The sequence below is a fragment of the Saccoglossus kowalevskii genome, chromosome 8 (genome assembly GCF_978046115.1).
Source record: "Saccoglossus kowalevskii chromosome 8, keSacKowa6.1, whole genome shotgun sequence".
Lineage (NCBI taxonomy): Eukaryota > Metazoa > Hemichordata > Enteropneusta > Harrimaniidae > Saccoglossus > Saccoglossus kowalevskii.
The window spans coordinates 3,853,490-3,874,402 of record NC_140648.1 but is presented as its reverse complement, the minus strand read 5'-3'; the positions used below and the strand labels follow the sequence as shown (position 1 = coordinate 3,874,402).

General features: G+C 32.6%; 1 protein-coding gene across 1 annotated transcript in view; it reads right to left on the bottom strand.

Annotated features, from left to right (window-relative positions):
• Positions 1-995: 995 nt before the first annotated feature.
• Positions 996-20,913, bottom strand: part of LOC144356861 (uncharacterized) — a 32,951-nt gene continuing 13,033 nt past the window's right edge. The window contains exons 2-6 of the mRNA XM_085502035.1: positions 11,940-12,015; positions 10,292-10,550; positions 8,285-8,434; positions 5,641-5,784; positions 996-3,884 (exon numbers count right to left, since the gene is read on the bottom strand). Of these exons, the coding sequence (XP_085358161.1) occupies positions 3,787-3,884; positions 5,641-5,784; positions 8,285-8,434; positions 10,292-10,547 (648 nt within the window). The 5' untranslated portion in view covers positions 10,548-10,550; positions 11,940-12,015 and the 3' untranslated portion in view covers positions 996-3,786. The remainder of the gene's footprint in view (positions 3,885-5,640; positions 5,785-8,284; positions 8,435-10,291; positions 10,551-11,939; positions 12,016-20,913) is intronic.

Here is a 20,913-nt window from a genome sequence, read left to right as displayed (position 1 = left end):
TTGAAGGCTGATTAAATTTTATGTCTCCAATACAGAACATGGGAGTTCTTTCTCAGCTTTCTTCGATTTTATGAATATTATGAGTTGAATTATCACACATTTTACACTCTGTATATTTTATATCGGCCTCTTTCAATTGGCGAGGAATGTGAAAAATTAAATGTATTTCTTGATTTCAAATTTTTTGAAATACATACAAAGTATGCACGAAGACAGTACAACGAAAGTATCTATCGACGCGCAGTGGAGATCGATGCAAAGGCATACTGTCTGAGTGCATGCTATGAGGTATCCTCGTAATAACCTACGTCAACAGAATCAGCGAACTTCTTTGTGTGGAGTCCGGTCAAACCCTGGTGGCAGCCATGTTTTTATTATTAGAGGACACTTGCACACGTAATAATTCCATATTTGTAATTACATTTCCTTATATGGTAGGATGAAAATAACCCATAAAATTCCCCTACGCTGTAACTTATGGCGTTACGTTAAAAAAAAAAAAACCCAAAAAATTTCTGAAATTAGTGTAGTGTAGTGGCAGACTTTTATGGAGAGAAATTAGTGAATACACAATCATCAATGATAAATTTCTCAAACAGCCAGGGTAGCCATGCCATGTGTATTTTCTCTGATCACATGTAATATAAGTGACAGTAAACAAAAATATACGACAAAGACTGTAAATATACGTTAATGCTCCCATACTCACATTAAGGGGCAGATCATTTGAAATCAGGGGGGCGCTTGGAAGATGGTTTGTGCATGGAAAAATGCTTTATTTTGATGAGATATTTGTTGTCAAGTAAGTATATACTAGTCCATTTTGACTAAGATTTATTCAAAGTTGATATGTGAACCGTCCAAGCCCTCTCCATGAGTATTAAAGGTCCATCTCCTAATGATGTCGGATACAATGTTTAAAGACCAGGTATGAAACTATATGAAAACAATTTCTTGCCATAGTCCCGAAACGAAGATGACACTACACAAAGGACTCAAAATGTTTTTTTGTTTAATTAGTGAAATAAACAATGTATAGACAAATACACACTAATGCACATGTAGTATTAAAAGCAAATGAAATTGTATGCAACATTTAAAACATATTTCATCTAAATCAAACAATTCTGAATTCTTAAACCCCAAAATTGGCCATTACCCTGTTGGATGGTTATTTAGATACAATTATTAAAAAATTCCATGTTGAATCATTGACAAACCATTGTACCAAATGCAAATACCGGGGTACCAATGAAACTAAATCCATGTGATTAAAATTCGATGTAGATGTATATATATTTTTTTATTGTTAATTTATGACTATTTTATTAAGTTTCTTCAAATATCATACCTCAGTCACCTTGTTGAAAGAATGAAAAAAAAATGGAACCTATACCTGTATCGGATTTTACTCAGATTGAAATTAAACAAGTAAAGGAGTGCCTGAAGACCTTTTTCTGTTCACTATCACAGATCAGACGAGAGTCTGTGTACAAGCATTTAATACTTATTGTTGATATAATTTCGACGACAAGATTTCTATAAACGACACTGTGTTATACCTGGGCTATAAACGAAACACTTTTCCATACCTAGTCGGATATTTACAAAAGCTTTATAAGCAAATATGAAACATTATATCACAAGATTATACATATATATACGAAATAAAGAAATAAACAAAAGGCAAATTACAACAATCCAATGTTCAACCCATGGGACAATTTTAAAGAACACAAAATTGAATTTTAAGAACTGTAAAAAGAAAGTGGTACACTAGAGTATACATAAAGACAAAGATTTAAGATCAACATTTCAAAAACACATAGACAGGAGTTCAATCTCCGTCGATATATTTTTGAAGGAGTTGATAAGGCCAGTTTGTCAGGCACTGATCACAGCGTCAATGCATTATAGCACTTACAAACAAACTGCATGCGTTGAACATTGGATATGCTGTTTAATAATAATCAAACCTTTCTGATCTTGCTATTGTCTCTCGAGGGTTGTTTACTTTTTATAGACCTATATAGCTTGGGTCTGTAACTTTGAAATTGCTATTTTTTTAATTCTACGAAAAGTCCTGAAACAGAAATGTATTTACCCTGAGACTTAAGTACTGAAGTATACGGCAACTTGATATCTTTCAACGGTGGATGTGGTCGCGTTAACAGATTAATAATTTGTTCAATGAAATCCCCAGGGAGGGAGAGTAGGGTATATGATACTTGAGTTGAATTTTAATATCAATATTCCAGTTACCAAAAGTATCCGTGGAATTTAGAAATTAATTTGTAGAATATATTATTTTAATGATAACGCATTTTGTAATTCCCAAATAGAATTGAATTAAAAATGATTTGATTTTGGTGATTGCTTGAAAATTGTTGATACAAGTGGAAATGGCATTCCCAATACATGTACTCTTTGAACAATATATAACCAGTCTGGTGTTGTCATGTCGACCTGACTCCAAAACAAAATCATGTTGTATGAAGCTCACCTATGAAAGATATCACAAGTATCAGCCTATAGTAGTATACAGTCAGCTTGTGATCAGAAAAATTGATTATCTAATAAATTAGAGAGAGCTAGCAGGTTAAAGAATATATATTACTGGTAATGCTTGAAGCAAATCTTTTTCAACTTTGTTGATTTTTATAAAAAATATTGGTGGAAGAACTCAAATCACATAGTCTTATTGTCTAGGACAAATTATAATTTTCTAGTTAAATCATAAAATTTCTAGGAAAATATAATTGAATATAAAATATTTCTGATTAGGAATATTAAAAACAAGTCATTGAAAATGACACAGTCCCCGTTAAGTTCTCTTTGTGCTCGTCATATTAAAGCGGAGGGGTTGTCGCGAGCGTGTCCTTGAAACTTGAGTTCCAAGTGGCGTATACAACAGATTGTTTATTTACATCAAAACACGTGTTTCGTGTCATAGTAATATGGCCAAAATAAAAACAGCCGTTATTCAGCCATCTTTGATCTGATTATGAAACACACTGATATGTATGATGTATGTGCCAAATACAAATGAAAATGGTACATAAATTGTGGAAATATAGTAGTAAGGCCAAAAAGTCAGATGGCTGTCAATCGGCCATCCTTGACCAGATTTTGAAACAAATTGTCATGGACATGCATCCTAACATGTATAAAGTACATGCCAAATTTGAATGAAAACTGACAGATCACGTCCAAGATACCGCATAAAAAAACAAAAACAAGATGCCTGCCAGTCGACCATCTTTAATCCAATTGCGAAATAAATCGTCATGGACATGTATCCTAACATGTATAATCTATGTACCAAGTTTGAATGACAACTGACAAAGCATGTCCAAAATACAACATTTTCAAAAAACAAGATGGCTGCCAGTCGGCCATTTTGAATCGAATCGCTAAACCACTGCATGTGCATATGTCCCACATAAGGTACTAGACACATGCAAAGAATGAACGGAATCGGTCCAAGGGATTCTGATATATGACTCCGGACGGACGCACGAACGGACGGAGACCGAATTATAAGTCCCCGTTTTCGGACTTCGTCATAGCATAGCATTAGTCATAGCATTAGCATTTCTGTGGTGGTTAGGGTGTCCACAATTGTCAGCATATATAATCATTACCATGTACACAAGGGTTAGCATGTCTAAGCGCAGATAATGTGACCTCAATAATTTGCATATTAGCAAATATTGGTTTATCACGCCCAGCATTAAATATATCTCACTATATTATTAGTTTATATTCTTCTGGGTTTATAGCAATTTAAACTTCAGGTTCCGGTAGTAGGCGAGTCTCAGGTGGTGAGGCATCGTCTTCATCCTGTACCTGTCTAATTGGTCCATTATTGCAAGCTGGATTCTCTGGAAATCATGAAATTACACATATTTTCAGTAGATGTTATAACAAAGAACATAGTTGAACTCTGGTGACCTTGCCCTTTGTTATATAATATAATTCCCTTTATCATAGTTTGTTTCAATATAAATATGCATTGTCATAATTAATTTTGAATACAAACAAGTTTTGGGGTTGAACCAACAGTGGGGAATCAGTCTATCGAATGTCCTTAAAAGATGTAAATATCTTACAAAAACATTGGTGCCTTATTTGTTTAATTATTTTAAGGGACATAATTTCCAGCTTTCTTCAAAGTAATTCAGATATTTTAGTATAAAAACAAATGTCTCATTGAAAAAAGTGCTGCATTTAGATGTGAATAGATTCATAAAACATGCAAGATAACAGAAAATTTTAGCTGGCTTTAGTCCAAGTATTTTGTACAGGTGTCTGTCAAAAATTAATGATTCACTGAGATAAATATGAACTGCCTCATTGTGTGACTAATGTATTATATGAAAAGTAAAAAAAAAACACCCTTTATGAATAGCTATCATGTTGCAAGCTCTGCTTTGTATGCAAATCAACTTATATAGTTAGTTGGTGTCCAGTGGAGGGAGAAGTCAACAGTACTGTTGCCTCCTGAGAATCTACATCTTCAAACACTGCAATCTTTGAAGTGCGTTTTTAAACTAGTATTATAAAAACTCTATCATTCTGTTCTAATAGCTGAAACATATTCCTGTGAGTTTTCATTTGTCGAATGAACTGTTTGTCAAATACAGAATACATATATTTTAGAATAATTTTCTTTTTAAAATGTGGATGAAATGTTTTGCTTTTAATGTATTTTTTATGTATTGTTATTGATTTGATAACTTTGAACTAAACAGATTTTCTATTAGCTTCAGATCTTGATCAAAGTTAGGCACCCAGTTCATAAGAGTGCTTATATTGATTTTCTGACATCTTGTTTTCTGTAAAGATTTTATTGGTAGGTTTGCAAATGTGTATCAGACTGTGCAATCTCTCTATGAGTTGGTTTTGAAACCCAGTATGGGATTCTGAGATACATTACCAAGGATATTATTACAAGATAAATCATTTGCTTCATTGAACACATACAACAATGCATATTTCCACTGAGATCAGTGACCTTTGATGTGTATCACCAGCGATCAGTCAAGCAGAAACAGTCAAAATATTTTATCAGATTTTCTCAATTTTTGCATGATATTTTCATACAGGACATCTGTTGTTCAAACTCAGGGAAGACTTTATACTGATGAATAAGATGACCAAGTTTGATAAAGTTTGGAATAGAATTAGTAAAGTTATTATGCACACAATAACAATTATTAACGACGACAACAACAACAACGACATCGACAACGCCGGACAAAAATTTTCCCTTAATATACCTTTCCCTTCCATCTTTGATGATACGGGCAAGGTAAAAATAGTTAAACTATTGAACACATTGCTTGTAAGAGAAAGTAAGTAATAGACAGAAACAACTAATAAAATTGATGCTGTGATCACAGTAAATTAAATTATGAACAACAAAATGGCTCCCAGTCATACATTTTGACGCCATATTACCCTTAATGCAGCGAGCCTGGCACTGCAGAGTGGTAGCCAACCACAGAAGTTGAATCTGTGATTTCCTTGTTGCTGGGCAGACATGGCTACCAATTGTGCCACACATCAGGTTTTTTTCAACTCAATTATCATATTTTTGTAACTTGGGCTATATTGAAAGTTGGATTGAAAACTTACCATTTTCATTCCTGTTTTGTTTCCTTCTTTTGCAGCACCAAAATATAATACCAAAGAATACAATGACAAATAAACCAGTTAGTATACATAAAACGATATAAATTGTCAGATTTTTTTTTGTACTCTGAATCTGTGCAAGCCAATCTGCAAACATAACAATATTAGAATTAGAAACAAGTTCAGAACAATCAACAACATGGCATGAATCATGGAGTAAGAAAGCTTACTGTTAAAGGGAACCTCAATCCAAACAACATAATGGCCCCTAAAGAAAAAGCTTCACAAATGTAGGAGAATGAAATTTACAGTTTTGTTGTATCACTTTTCATTCTCTAGATATTCCACTTTTCATCAGTATTACGTAGTCAGCCATCTTGATTTTCAAGCAAAGGATTATGGGTAAAGTATGACATCACAGAATCTGTTGTCAGAAATTGAGAAAATGATTTCATCTATAACTTCAAAAGTTGAACTTCAAATTGGCTGAAAGTTTAGAAATTGGTAGCATACATGTACTGGTGCCATCCATGCTTATAAAATAGTTGTCATGGAAACAGAACTGAAAATATTTATTTTTATGTTTTTCTACCAAATGCTAAAATTTCCTTATATTGTATACAATTTACCAACGTCAGTAGGTTATATAGGTGATATATCACATGTTGAGCACAAAAAGGGGACAAAAAAGTGACATTCTATATTTCACAACTAAAATATTAATTTTTATTTTTTTAACATTTTAAACAATATCTTCACTTTATGTGTATTTGTAAAATTCCAATTTCCATTACTATAATTATATACATGAGTAATATGCACAACGAAAATTTGAACTAATTCGCATCAGTATTTCTCATGTTATAGATGAAATAATTTTCTCAATTTCTGACAACAGATTCTATGATGTCATACTTTACCCATAATCCTTTGCTTGAGAATCAACATGGCTGACTACATAATACCGATGAAAAGTTGAATATCTAGAGAATGAAAACTGATATAAAAACATAGTTGAACTCTGGTGACCTTGCCCTTTGTTATATAATATAATTCCCTTTAACATAGTTTGTTTCAATATAAATATGCATTGTCATAATTTATTTTGAATAAAAACAAGTTTTGGGGTTGAACCAAGAGTGGGAATCAGTCTACCGAATGTCCTTTAAAGATGTAAATATCTTACAAAAACATTGGTGCCTTATTTGTTTAATTATATTAAGGGACATAATTTCCAGCTTTATTCAAAGTAATTCAGATATTTTAGTATTAAAACAAATGCCTCATCGCAAAAAAAAAAGTGCTGCATTTAGACGTGAATAGATTCATAAAACATGCAAGATAACAGAAAATCTTAGCTGGCTTTTGTTCAAGTATTTTGTACAGGTGTCTGTCAAAAATTAATGATTCACTGAGACAAATATGAACTGCCTCATTGTGTGACTACTGTATTATATGAAAAGTAAAAAAAAAAACACCCTTTATGAATAGTTATCATGTTGCAAGCTCTGCTTTGTATGCAAATCTTCAAACACTGCAATCTTTGAAGTGCGTTTTTAAACCAATATTATAAAAACTCTATCATTCTGTTCTAATAGCTGAAACATATTCCTGTGAGTTTTCATTTGTCGAATGAAGTTTGTCTAATACAGAATACATATATTTTAGAACAATTTTCTTTTTAAAATGTGGATGAAATGTTTTGCGTTTTATGTATTTTTTATGTATTGTTTTTGATTTGATAACTTTGAACTAAACAGATTTTCTATTAGCTTCAGATCTTGATCAAAGTTTGGCACCCAGTTCATAGGAGTGCTTATATTGATTTTCTGACATCTTGTTTTCTGTAAAGATTATATTGGTCGGTTTGCAAATGTGTAACAGACTGTGCAATCTCTCCATGAGTTGGTTTGGAAACCCAGTATGGGATTCTGAGATACATTAGCAAGGATATTATTACAAGATAAATCATTTGCTTCATTGAACACATACAACAATGCATATTTCCACTGAGATCAGTGACCTTTGATGTGTATCACCAGTGATCAGTCAAGTAGAAACAGTCAAAATATTTTATCAGATTTTCTCAATTTTTGCATGATATTTTCATACAGGACATCTGTTGTTCAAACTCAGGGAAGACTTTATACTGATGAATAAGGTGACCAAGTTTGATGAAGTTTGGAATAGAATTAGTAAAGTTATTATGCACACAATAACAATTATTAACGACTATGACGACGACAACAACAACAACGACGACGACAACGACAACGCCGGACAAAATTTTTCCCTTAATATACCTTTCCCTTCTATCTTTGATGGTACGGGCAAGGTAAAAAGTGTAAATTGCATTCTCCTACATTTGTGGAGCTTTTTCTTTAGGGGTCATTATGTTGTTCGGATTGAGGTTCCCTTTAATGTTTGTCAAAAAATTATTTACAATCATTAAATTAATCATTAAAGTGAATTATCAAAAACTTTATTAGTAGTTAATTAAAGTAGTTGAATCGTAACTAGTACTATGGCAAAACGAATATTAATTAGCTAATGAATATTAATGAGCTCATGCATATTAATCAGCTAATGAATATTAATGAGTTGTCAACACTCAAATCAGGCTGGGTAGAAACCTGATTACACATACTTGCACATTCAATCCTCTGGACTTCTTTATTTCCATCTAGTGTGTGGCAGTCTTGACATGTTTCCTGGTAACACCAATATCCTAATTTACAATCGATTTCTTCCATGCATGGAACACTAATGTTAATTGTGTTAGTAACATTTGGACTTTCTGCAATGAAGAAATCCATATGAAAGATTGGAAATTTTACATCATATTATTTGTTTTTCTAAAATATTATGATAAACAATTCAGTGACTCACATTTTTTTACTTCTGATTATTTGCTAAGATTTCTGTTATAAGGTGAATACTGCACCCCCAGTGCAATTCACAATGCAAGTAAAAGAAGGGCATGGCCATTGTGAGACATCCATTATCTAATGTAAATGTATTGGCGGGTTTATATAGATGGGTTTAAATCAAATTTAAAAAATAATAGTTAATATTAATAATTAATCTTATAACAACAATATTGAGAATAAAGCATTTTTATTGTAAAATTGTGGCAGCATAAGACCACAGGACAATCATAGAATACAAGTTCAGGTAATTATTATTTACTGTATTAACCACCAAGGGTCTGCATTTATTTATGAACCTATCAAACTTTTCTATCTGTAAAGAAATTCAACATTTTTTTTGTGGCATATCAAATTCCTGACCCAGGGAACATGACAACATGTTAATCATTTCAAATGTATAAAAGAATTGTTTATTTTATATAAAGTAAATGTCTTCTTGAAATGTTTGTATTGTTGAATATATAGTACCGTTAAAATCCTATCATAAACGGCATACCCAATAGTAACCGCACCCCGATTTCAGCTTCAGTGTTAAAGAGTTCTCAACAAAAATTGAAAACATGAAAAGTACCTATTACTAACAGCACCCCCAATTCAACAAGACCGTGACTGACTTTGTTTCAACCAGCTGGTACATTGTTCCTAATCCTATTCATTCGTTTCGACAACGTGCCTAAAAAATATACCTCTTTATTGTTCAGTAGTGTTAGGATGTCAAACACGCAGTGAAACTGCTTTTGTTTTTGCGACAACTTTTGTCAATACTCCTTATGAATACGTCCGTGTGTCGCAAGTTTTCGACAATGAGCTGTTATCACCGAAAAAACCATTAAATGCTTTTTCAATGCTCAGTTTATCTTTCGAAAACAACTAATTCCTTGATTTAAAAAAAAGTCATGTCGTTTTCCCATGGAAATCAAAGCCAAAAGGTCGCACTACATTATCAGTAAATCTCTTTCGGGTTTCGTTCACCATGAAGTCGGTGACCTGTCATTAACATATTTAAATGAACCAAGGTAATTTGAACACGTGGGCACCATCCAGCATTTTGATTGGTTAATTAGCGACTTGACTTATCTAGTCAAGTAACGTCTCGTGTGTATTCAAACTACATGGCGGATGTCGTATCGCATCGATCGTTTACATGTGACCGAAATAATTCGCTTATGGTGAAACTAAGTTGAATTTTACTTGCATTTGATAACAATTCAACAAATTTATTTTTCGTGCATTATTATAATCGCTACTAAGTAATAATCAACAATTTCAACACTTCGAAAACAAGTAAGTTATTCACTTGTGAGCCGAAGCATGGCCGGATTGCGGTACCATACTTTTTTAGTGCTTGTTTTTATTTGAAACTCCTGTCAGAATATACTTTCCGTTATGAAGAAAATTAAAAAAATAAATGCATATTACACTGAATATACTGAGTATTTTTTTTCATGTGAACAGTTCTTTTGTGACGTGACATGACGCTTATCACTCTTCCCTGACATCTAAATTGTAGTTACGCTTATATTTAAAAGATTGTACGGTGTATTGTTTGTTTTGTGCAAGTGATGTGAGAAAAAATGACCACGCCCATTTAGTGATTGCAATATGTACATAATAGAAACCGCACCCCGAACTTGAGCTTTTGATCCCAATTTGTTATTTGATACATTGTGATATAAACCGCGGTTTATAATAGGATTTTAACGGTAATATTAATTTGATATTACCTTTTTGTAAACATTTGTCTGGTGCTGTGTCCAAACCATGCCATGCTTCACACAACTCACACGTGCCCATGTTTTCTAAACATGCATAAGCATCCGGACAATCAGTATCATTTATACAAGGAACAGATTGTCTTTTGTTTATAGATTTAATTTCTTCTGTCTGTACCTTGATAGATGATGCTACTACTTGGTGTATCAAAAAGCAAAATAAAACACCTACTCCGATTACAAACTTCATTAACTTAACTTGGTCCATATTCTGAAACAAAGAAGATTACATTTCAATTGACATACTGAATTTCATGAAGGCGTGAATTTGTTTTATTTCAAATATTTATAAATTTCAAACGGTGATTGAAAACAACTTGACTTTTGAGATATCATTTTTGGTATGTGTTGGTTCTGGGATATTTCAGCTTTGTCATCCTGTACTTCGTAAAAGTGACCCAAATAATTACAGAGCTGTTGCACTGTCAAGCTGTCTGTCAAAATTGTTCACAAGTGTAATGAATGAAAGACTGATTTCTTATTTAGAAAGTAATTATAATTTACTAACCCAAGTGCAGTTTGGTTTTCGAAAGCTAAAAAGAACAACTGAAGCTATCTTTCTATTAAAAACAGCAATTGATAAGTCACTTTACAGTCAGAATGTAGAAAACAATCCAAAACGCTTGTACAGTCGCTTTATCGACTTCAGAAAAGTGTTTGACCGTGTTTGGCAAGATGCACTATTTCTAAAATTACAAAATTTAGATATAAATTAATTTTAAATTAATTAATTTAAGTAAAGTTGCCAGAAGCAATAACATGCGAAGATAAACAGGGCTTCAATCTGTCACCAACTCTGTTTAATATATTTCTGAATGTCTTGCCAGAGATTTTGAGGGAAAACACTGATAAACCTGTTTTTATTGGCGACATACCACTAAACTCAATCTTGTATGCAGATGACCTTGTATTTTTTACAGAAACTCAAGACAGGTTACAAAATTGTTTGAACAAACTGTCAAATTACTGTGACCAATGGAATCTTGTTGTAAACATAAATAAAACAAAAGTAATGGCTTTCAACACTGGTAACAGAATGATAAATCAAAGAAAGCTTTAGAAAGAACTCCCGTGTGCTGAGAGTATTGAAGACACATGAAAAATTAATTCAAAATTACTTGTACTTGAGATAATGATGGAAAAGCTGAAAACTAATTATGTAAATCAGGTAACTAATATGAACAGAACAGAACAAAAAAATTATGAATTATTATGCTAATTAGAGAATTAATATGAACAAATTTGAACCCAAAATTAATCAGGCCTGTCTATTGTCCTAGAGCATTTATGTACCAAATGTTATTCAAATGTGATGATCAGTAATTGAGATATCAGTGTTAATTAATTATATTAATTAGGTGATTAATAAGCATAAATATTTACCAAAAACTAGTTGGGTTTCTGCATAGTTCTCTTTAAAAGTTTCATTAAAATCCAATTTGTGGTTCTTTATATATCAGTGGAAAATTATGCAAATTAGGTAATTAATATCCAATTAAAACTAATCAGGTCTCTGCATAATCCTAGAAGATCTATGTAGCAAGTCTCATTGAAATATGATGATTACTACTTGATATATCAAAAGCTGTACTCATATTACCTTAAAAACTATCAGGTCTGTGCAGTGTCCTATGACATCTATGTACCAAATTTCATTGAAATGTGATGATTACTACCTGAAATATCAAAAGTTGAAAATTAATTAATTATGTTAATTAGGTAACTAATATGTACTCATATTACCCTAAAAACTATCAGGTCTGTGTAGTGTCCTATGACATCTATGTACCAAGTTTCATTGAAATGTGATGATTACTACCTGAAATATCAAAAGCTGAAATTTAATTAATTATGCAAATTAGGTAATTAATATGTACTGATATTACCCTAAAAACTATGAGGTTTATGCAGTGCCCTATGACATCTATGTACCAAGTTTTATTGAAATGTGATGATTAGTACTTGAGAAATCAGTGGAAAAGCCGAAAATTGATTAATCATTATGTAAATTAGGTAATTAATATTGGACAGATTTTTACCCAAAACTAATCAAATCTGCGCATTAGTTTGGAGCATCTGTGTGCCAAGTTTCATCAAAATCCAATGAGTGGTTCTTTAGATATCAGTGGAACAGTCATGGAACAGCTAAAAATCAGCTAATTATCATGCAAATTAGGTAATTAATATGCATGGTTTTTTACCAAAACCTAATCAAATCTGTGCATTGGTCCAGAGCATCTATGCACCAAGTCTCATCAAAAACTGATGTATGGTTCTTGAGATATCAGTGGAACAGGCGGACACACACACACACACATACATACATACAGACACACTAACTGCTTCGCACACGGGAGTCAAAAATCTTAAATTCACGCTAGATGACAAAATCATAACAGCAGTAACAGAATTTTGCTACTTGGGTATAATGATTACCGGTACACCTAATGGGAAGTTTAAGCAAGACATGAAATGTCACAGTCCCCGTTATTTGATTATAAAAGGAACATCTGCAAACAGGTGAATAAATATGTACTCTTTGAGGCTACAACTCATCATAAAGTGATTTCCCATAATCTAAAAACTTCCACTGATCCATGTTCGGAATCTCAGAGTACACAAGTGCAACAAAACTATTTGTCATACACGTATACTTGCTCAAGAAACTGCATTCATAAATCTGAGTGAATCTTGATGTACATGACTTCTTTGTTATTCAGGTCTTAGTATATTACCAAGACCTGGGTTTGTTTCAACATCACCACTGGGCATCAGAATCATTCTCATGTTGTCAAATACAATTTGTTATTAACACAGTAAGGTTTATTATTTAAAATGTATTCATTGTACATAGAACAACATCTGTTAATTTTAACAATTGTAAAAGCTATGTTATCAGAGCAAGTAAAGGTTGGTCTGCTCATAACCTTCAATGGAGAAGTAACATTAATTGTTTGAAGTCTTTTTAGTGCAGTGATATTATTGCATTTCAATCATTATTAATGGATATAAAATACTGTAAACCATTTAATTTTGACTTCTAGATATATTCAGGACTTTATGAAATTTGTGTACAACATTTCAATAAAGTCCCTGACACTCCATATTGTAGGAAGCACTGTAAAAAAAAAAAAAAAGATAGTTTAAAATGAGTATAGTCAAAGATATCTTTGAAAGAACACATGTGGGTTCATAAGACATATGTACCAATCTGAGTGGTTCTAGAGATTAGTATCACAAGATTTTACTCTCCGTAATTCAATATCAGCCCTATGTATAACGCTGTGTTGATCAGGCGAACTAATTGACAATGGCCCCACAGGTATCGCTATGAAATCACAGTAGTTTTGTATTCTTCTTGCATTTCGACCATGGAAAAATATTTGTTTTTGAAAGTGGACGATTTTATTAGAAGAAAAACAGAAACTATTTTTTTAGTATGAATTCTAGTAACTGAAATGCAGAATTGAAAAAGAACAAGACAATACGCAAGATTGATAAACCTTCAGCGAGCACTCCTGAAATTTCAGATCATTGGTACCATGTTTTTGGATACATTCAATGACCTGATACATAAAACCACATTTTTTATTGCTCAATCACTTGACCCTGTATGGCACAAGATCGCAAGCTTCTATCATAAAATTGGGTTATTTATTTGATGCAACGAAACATGCATTCACAGCAGGCGGAAATTCGTTTGAGATGTTACTGGATTTTTGTATTCAGTTTTCCATTTCAACCACCATCATCACTTACATGTAGTAAGCTGTGATCACGCATTGGGATACTGACTGTGCATAAATGCGCAGTGTAGTGCCATTAGAAGACCGATTGTTTGAGAATATTTTGCATCATTACGGCATTTCAAATATATTAATTCACAGACAACAAAATAAAGATTTTCAATAACATACAAGTTTTCCCACAGTTGATGATTGTATGGGAATTACATGGCTTCGCCAGTTTTACTTTGGAAGAAGTTGGAAACAGGTAACAGGAAGGGGCTACATGGCTACATCTTTTTTCTCTTGATTTTTAATTTTTTTTTTACAAATGTCTATTTCAGGGCAACAGAAACAAAAACAATAAATGTGTAGGTAGGCATTTTAACAATTGCACAATTAATATTGGATGAAAACGTCATTACCAATATAAATCATAATTCTGTTCAAACAATTAAAATCAAGAGCACATTTAATTTCAGTTTTCATAATGAAATAACATGTACTTATAAATTTGAATAAGGTTCAACGGCCTTTTCATTTAATGCCAGTTTATACACCATAAAACCTCTGGTTTAGGTGTCACACTCAGAGAAGAGTGAAAGGCCTTTGGTTCATAGGCATCGCGAAATGTTGGAATTGAATCCCCCCCAAAAAAATCACATAATGTAATATGCATTATTTTTTTTATAATTTTGTTGATAACGAAAAGTAAAGTATGTTCTAAAAGAATATTTGAATAAATACAAACACGAATACATTGCTTAGTGGTTAGTATCGGTAGCAAATGATCACGGTAGCACCATCTGGTCATTCTACGTTTCGCAAGTGAATAACTTACTTGTTTTCGAAGTATTGCAATTGTTGATTATTATTCAGTAATGATTATAATAACGCACAATAATTTAATTTGTTAAATTTTTATGAATTGGAAGTAATTTTCAACTTAGTTTCATCGTAAACGAATGATTTCGGTCGAATGTAAATGCTCAATGCGATACGATATCCGCCATGTTCTCATTTACACGTGCCTCATTTAAATATGTTAATGACGGTTCAGTGACCGCGTGGTGAACGCAACACGGTAGTAGATTTACTGATGTTCTAGCAAGATCTTTATGCTTTGATTTTGACAGGGAAAACGGCATGCTTTTTTTTTTTAAATCAAAAAATTAGTTGTTTTCAAAAAATAAACTGAGCATTCAAAGAATAATTTAACATTCTTCGCAGAAATAACAGCTCATTGTCGAAACGAAGCTTACCCATTTAGGATATTCACAATAGATGTCAATGACTACTGTAAAATATAAATTAGACACTTTTAGGCGTCAGGAGTGAATGAAATATCTAAAATATTAAAAAAAATAACTAAAAAAAAAGCCGAAAAACGCTAGGCGATTTCTAGTCCGTTGCAGACTACTCGACCGACCGTCCATATATGTGTTGTCACTGTACATCGGCCATGTTGAATCACACGAGATCGGCAAAATCTTCATTACAACTAACAGTTTAATGCTCACAACATAAAAAATACAAATATAATCATAGGCAACCTACTATTATATAATGAATAAGTTGATCGACACAGGGACATTCCCCCCCCCCCCCCCCCCGAGTTGTGGATATTTCGGAAATCGTGACACAATCAAAAGACCGGATAACGATTTACTTGAAAACTATGTCCCCATGAATTAATCGTTCGTGTACAATAATTTGACAGGGTATATAATTTACGAACTAGTATGGTAGATTGGAGACAATTGTTTGCTTTTTTGGCTTTTCACAAGAATATAAAGCTGGCAATCATCATAATATTCACGTCCGTACGTCACGGAATGTACACCAATCGTACCCCAATATACATTCAATTTTGCTGAAACTGGAGAACTTACCTTTGCAAACACGTTTCTTATGCCGCCTTCTTGAAGTTCTTGAAATCAAATAAGGTTACTAGTTATTCTAGTAACTAGTGAATGAGACCACTGAGCCGAACAGAATACATGTATAAACAGTACTATGATAAATTGCACGCAATTGAGTAATCACGTGCTGTAGCGTTACTCACATATCTAATCTACTGTAAAATATTTTATTTCAGCTGGAATTATCATTCGCTGAAAAGATTTTTTCTGGGTGCTTTGTATTGAATTTATTTTCATTGATTTTTGACAAGTTGACTGTAAAATATAGGAAAAAGGGTATATTCACTGGATTCTATTTTAACTGAAAAATTCCTTCAGCGAAAATAGCAAAAAAATGTTGCAAGCGACAATAAAGTATTTTACAGTAATTAATTTATTCTGAGCATGCGCAGACGTTCTGTCAATGTTGCCGGGAGAGGTAATTTTTGATGAAAATCGTGAAAAAGACCCACTTGGGATTTTCAGATCTGGAAAAAAAATTACGTGCATACTCGGAAGACACTTGTTCATTGACCTGCCAAGATTCACTGATACCTGCTGTAGAATTTCTGAGAAAATGTTGGAGACGGAAAATGGAATTTGGAAAATGGAAAACGGACATTTCACAAAACCTGAATTATAAAGTCTCCTTTTCAGGCTGTGCCTGAACGGGGACTAATTAGCACAATCAATGTTAAAGAATAAAGCAATGAAGGCGTTATTTAGTGTCCGACATTCAATACTGAATCATAAAATGATATCAACTTCATTATTCTTGAAACTGTTTGACCAGTTAATAATACCAATCATAATGTATGGTGTAAGAGCAGAGTTAACTCTAGCAAAAATTTAATATTGGTATAGACTTAGCATGTTTGCTGACATAAATATTCTAATGAAAACAAAGCAATTAAATCAAAGTGGATAAAACATATTAACAAGCAGCCTGTCGGCTGAGATAGCTCCGCTGTTAGCAATGCACATGGCAATTAAAGAACAGAAGATATCATTAGAAAATGAACAAATCTGAGAGAGGTCCACATGTAGTACCTTTATGTATAATATATCAAAGCAATTGGACTTGCGGTTTTCAACAAGAAGTCGAAAATATCACTTTTTACCAAAAATTACAAAAATATTCATCAAAATTAGAGAATTAAAGATATCATCATGAAATGAACAAATCTGAGAGAGGTCCACATGTAGTACCTATATATGTAATATCAAAGCAATTGGACTTGCGGTTTTCAACAAGAAGTCGAAAATATCACTTTTTACCAAAAATTACAAAAATATTCACCGAAATTAGAGAATTAAAGGTATCATTACAAAATGAACAAATCTGAGAGAGGTCCACATGTAGTACCTATATATGTAATATCAAAGCAATTGGACTTGCGGTTTTCAACAAGAAGTCGAAAATATCACTTTTTACCAAAAATTACAAAAATATTCACCAAAATTAGAGAATTAAAGATATCATTACAAAATGAACAAATCTGAGAGAGGTCCACATGTAGTACCTATATATGTAATATCAAAGCAATTGGACTTGCGGTTTTCAACAAGAGGTCGAAAATATCACTTTTTACCAAAAATTACAAAAATATTCACCAAAATTAGAGAATTGAAGATATCATTACAAAATGAACAAATCTGAGAGAGGTCGACATGTAGTACCTATATATGTAAATATCAAAGCAATTGGACTTGCGGTTTTCAACAAGAAGTTGAAAATATCACTTTTTACCAAAAATGACAAAAATATTCACCAAAATTAGAGAATTAAAGATATCATTACAAAATGAACAAATCTGAGAGAGGTCCACATGTAGTACCTATATATGTAATATCAAAGCAATTGCACTTGCGGTTTTCAACAAGAAGTCGAAAATATCACTTTTTACTAAAAATGACAAAAATATTCACCAAAATTAGAGAATTGAAGATATCATCATGATATGAACAAATCTGAGAGAGGTCTACCCAAGGTACATATACACCAAGTATCAAAGCATTCAGGCTTGTAGTTTTCAAGAAGAAGTCGAAAAAGTAAAACATTGACACGGACGACGGACGACGACGCCGTCGACGGACAATCACTCATATGATAAGCTCCGCTCGACAAAGTCGACAGCGGAGCTAAAAATATTATTGGTCTAAAGGAACTGGATGAAGCAAAAGAACAGCACAATGTAGATAATATTAGCCAGTTATCAAATATCATGAAAGTGAAATTAAGAGACCAATACAAACAGTCTTGGAAGGAGCAGCTAAACTCGTCCACTAGTAGTAGAGACAAAAATGAAGGCAATAAACTTAGGACATATAAACAATTTAAAATAAACTATGAATTTGAAAATTATCTAAATGAAATAAATAACTTTAGCTTACGTAGAATGTTATCAAAATTCAGGCTTAGTGATCACATTTTGGAAATTGAACTGGGGAGAAGGAGAAAACCAAAACTACCAGCAGCAGATAGAGTCTATAAAAAATGTGATCAAGGCGATACAGAAGATGAAAAACATTTTCTTTTGAGCTGCTCATATTTTGAAGATGAAAGAAAAATCCTCCTGAAAAACTGCAAAATTACCTCAAGTGAAAAGAACAAAGACGTAATGTTCTTCAAAATTATGAAAAATAACATTGCTTTTTCACTATATCTATAAAATACCATATACAAAGCACCACCTGTGTAAACTGTTTTTTTATTACTTTCTGTTTTTTTTGTTTTGTTTTTTTTTGTAGTTATTAGACCTTTTAAATTGGTAGTTATTTTTAGTTGCTTTATTTTACAATATTTTTACCTTACTGTATCAACAGCAGATTACATTTGCGTAATAAACTATTATTATTAGTAGAAATTCAGACTTCCCAGATTGCTTAAAAATGGGATACTGTAGAATACTTTATTTTCGCTATTTTCGCTGAAAGGATTATTCAGTGAAAATAAAATCCAGCGAATATACCTTTTTTCCTATATTTTAAATTAAACTCATCAAAAATCAGTGAAAATAAATTCCATGTACAAAACGCCCAAAAAGCCTTTTCAGCGAAAAATTTATTCCAGCGAAAATAAAGTATTCCACAGTACTTTCGCGTTTTTGACATGGAAAATGCCGAGGCTAAATTATTTGCTGAGGGACGGATGGCCCCTTAGGTATGTGCACGCTAACTTGCAGCTCATGAACCTAAAAGTGTTAGGTATTCAAACAAACAAGTCATCTGAAGATGACACAGCCCCCACTTGTCAGATGTGATTATAGTTGGTTATGAATTATTAAGTTTGAATGCATATGTATAAATACAGGTAGAAAGAATAAGTTGAAAATCAACATTACAAGGCACATACCCTATATCGACATATCTTTTGTTTTCTTTTTTAGATTGTAGTTTTTTTTTAATTTCTTTCTGTAAGACCCTTTTTATCCTTTCCTAAGGATTTTATGTGTCTAATAAAAAATATATAAATATATAATATATAAATATAACTATATAAATATATCAAGTAAGTCTATACCATGTATGGTCTTATTTGGACTAATAATTCAATTAAAAATTAATTAAATATGCAAATGAGCTCATTAATTGATTCCTTGAAAAAATAAATCAATTTGCATCTGTACCAGTGGTCACCCTGTCTTTATACCAAGTCTCATCAAAATTGGTCCAGGCATCTCTGAGAAATATCAATGGGCAGACAAAAGCCATGATTAACAATCAAAATGGCTGCCAGTCAATCCCATATTTGACCATTTCAAAAAAGTAAAACAACGTGCACCTGTATGGGTGGTCCCTTTGTCTTTGTATCAAGTCTCGACACAATCAGTCAAGCCATCTTCGAGAAATGACGATGAACACACAAGGACCGAATTTGACTGAATTTTGGCATTAAAATGGCTGCCAGTCGGCCATATTTATAGAATCTGGAAATAAATTGACGTGAACATGTATTGTTGACCACTATGTCTTTGTACCAAGTTCCAAAAAAATCGGTCCAGCCATCTCCGAGAAATCAAGTTAGTATTTGTATATGTATAGTTTTCTCTCTACCTCTGTTTGGTATTTTTGCTGTCATGAAAATTGCCTATTGGATATTATCTTAAAGGGCAGAAACCATTTGAGGTTGCTATGCTACAATAAGGGGAATAATTGAGCTATATAAATACGGTACATAATTTGTGTTTTATCTCTCGTGTGGGGACACGAGCATGCTCCTCCAAACATTCATCTGCCTGGATGCCTGAGAAGCGTCTAGTATTTTGTTTTGTTTGTTTGTGCAATACTGGTATTTTGTTAGCCATATGCATTTTCTGTTGGCACTTGCATCATTTGTACTTTTCTGTTGTTTGGTCTGGTCCCCCTTTTTTGTTTTTCCTTTCTCGTTGCTTTTGTCGCCTGCTTTTTCGATCGCTCGTTTTTTTTTGTTTTTTTATTTATGATCTGGTATACTGTAAACCAATTAAGGCATTGAATATAGTTTGCCATGAATGATCTCCCAATTAAATTACTCTCACTTAATGTGAGGGGTATTAGAAACAATATAAAGAGAACCAAATTATTTACATGGTTGAAACGCAAAAAATGCGACATTATTTTGCTGCAAGAGACTTACAGTTCTCAAGAGGTTGAAGAGCAGTGGACAAAACAATGGAATGGCAAAATATTTTTCTCACATGGTACTAATCACAGTAGGGGTGTATGTATTTTATTTAGACAATTAGCCAATATTACAATTCATGATAACATCAATGATGATGAAGGGAGATTTGTGTATCTGGATGTTACCATCCAAAATTTACGAATGGTATTGGGAAGCATCTACGCACCCAGTATCTCCAGTGAACAACTTCTGTTTTATGATTTGTGGGGCTCTAGTTTTAATAACATGTTAGGTGAGGGTAAGCAATTAATTTTGGGAGGAGATTTTAATGTATGCCTTACC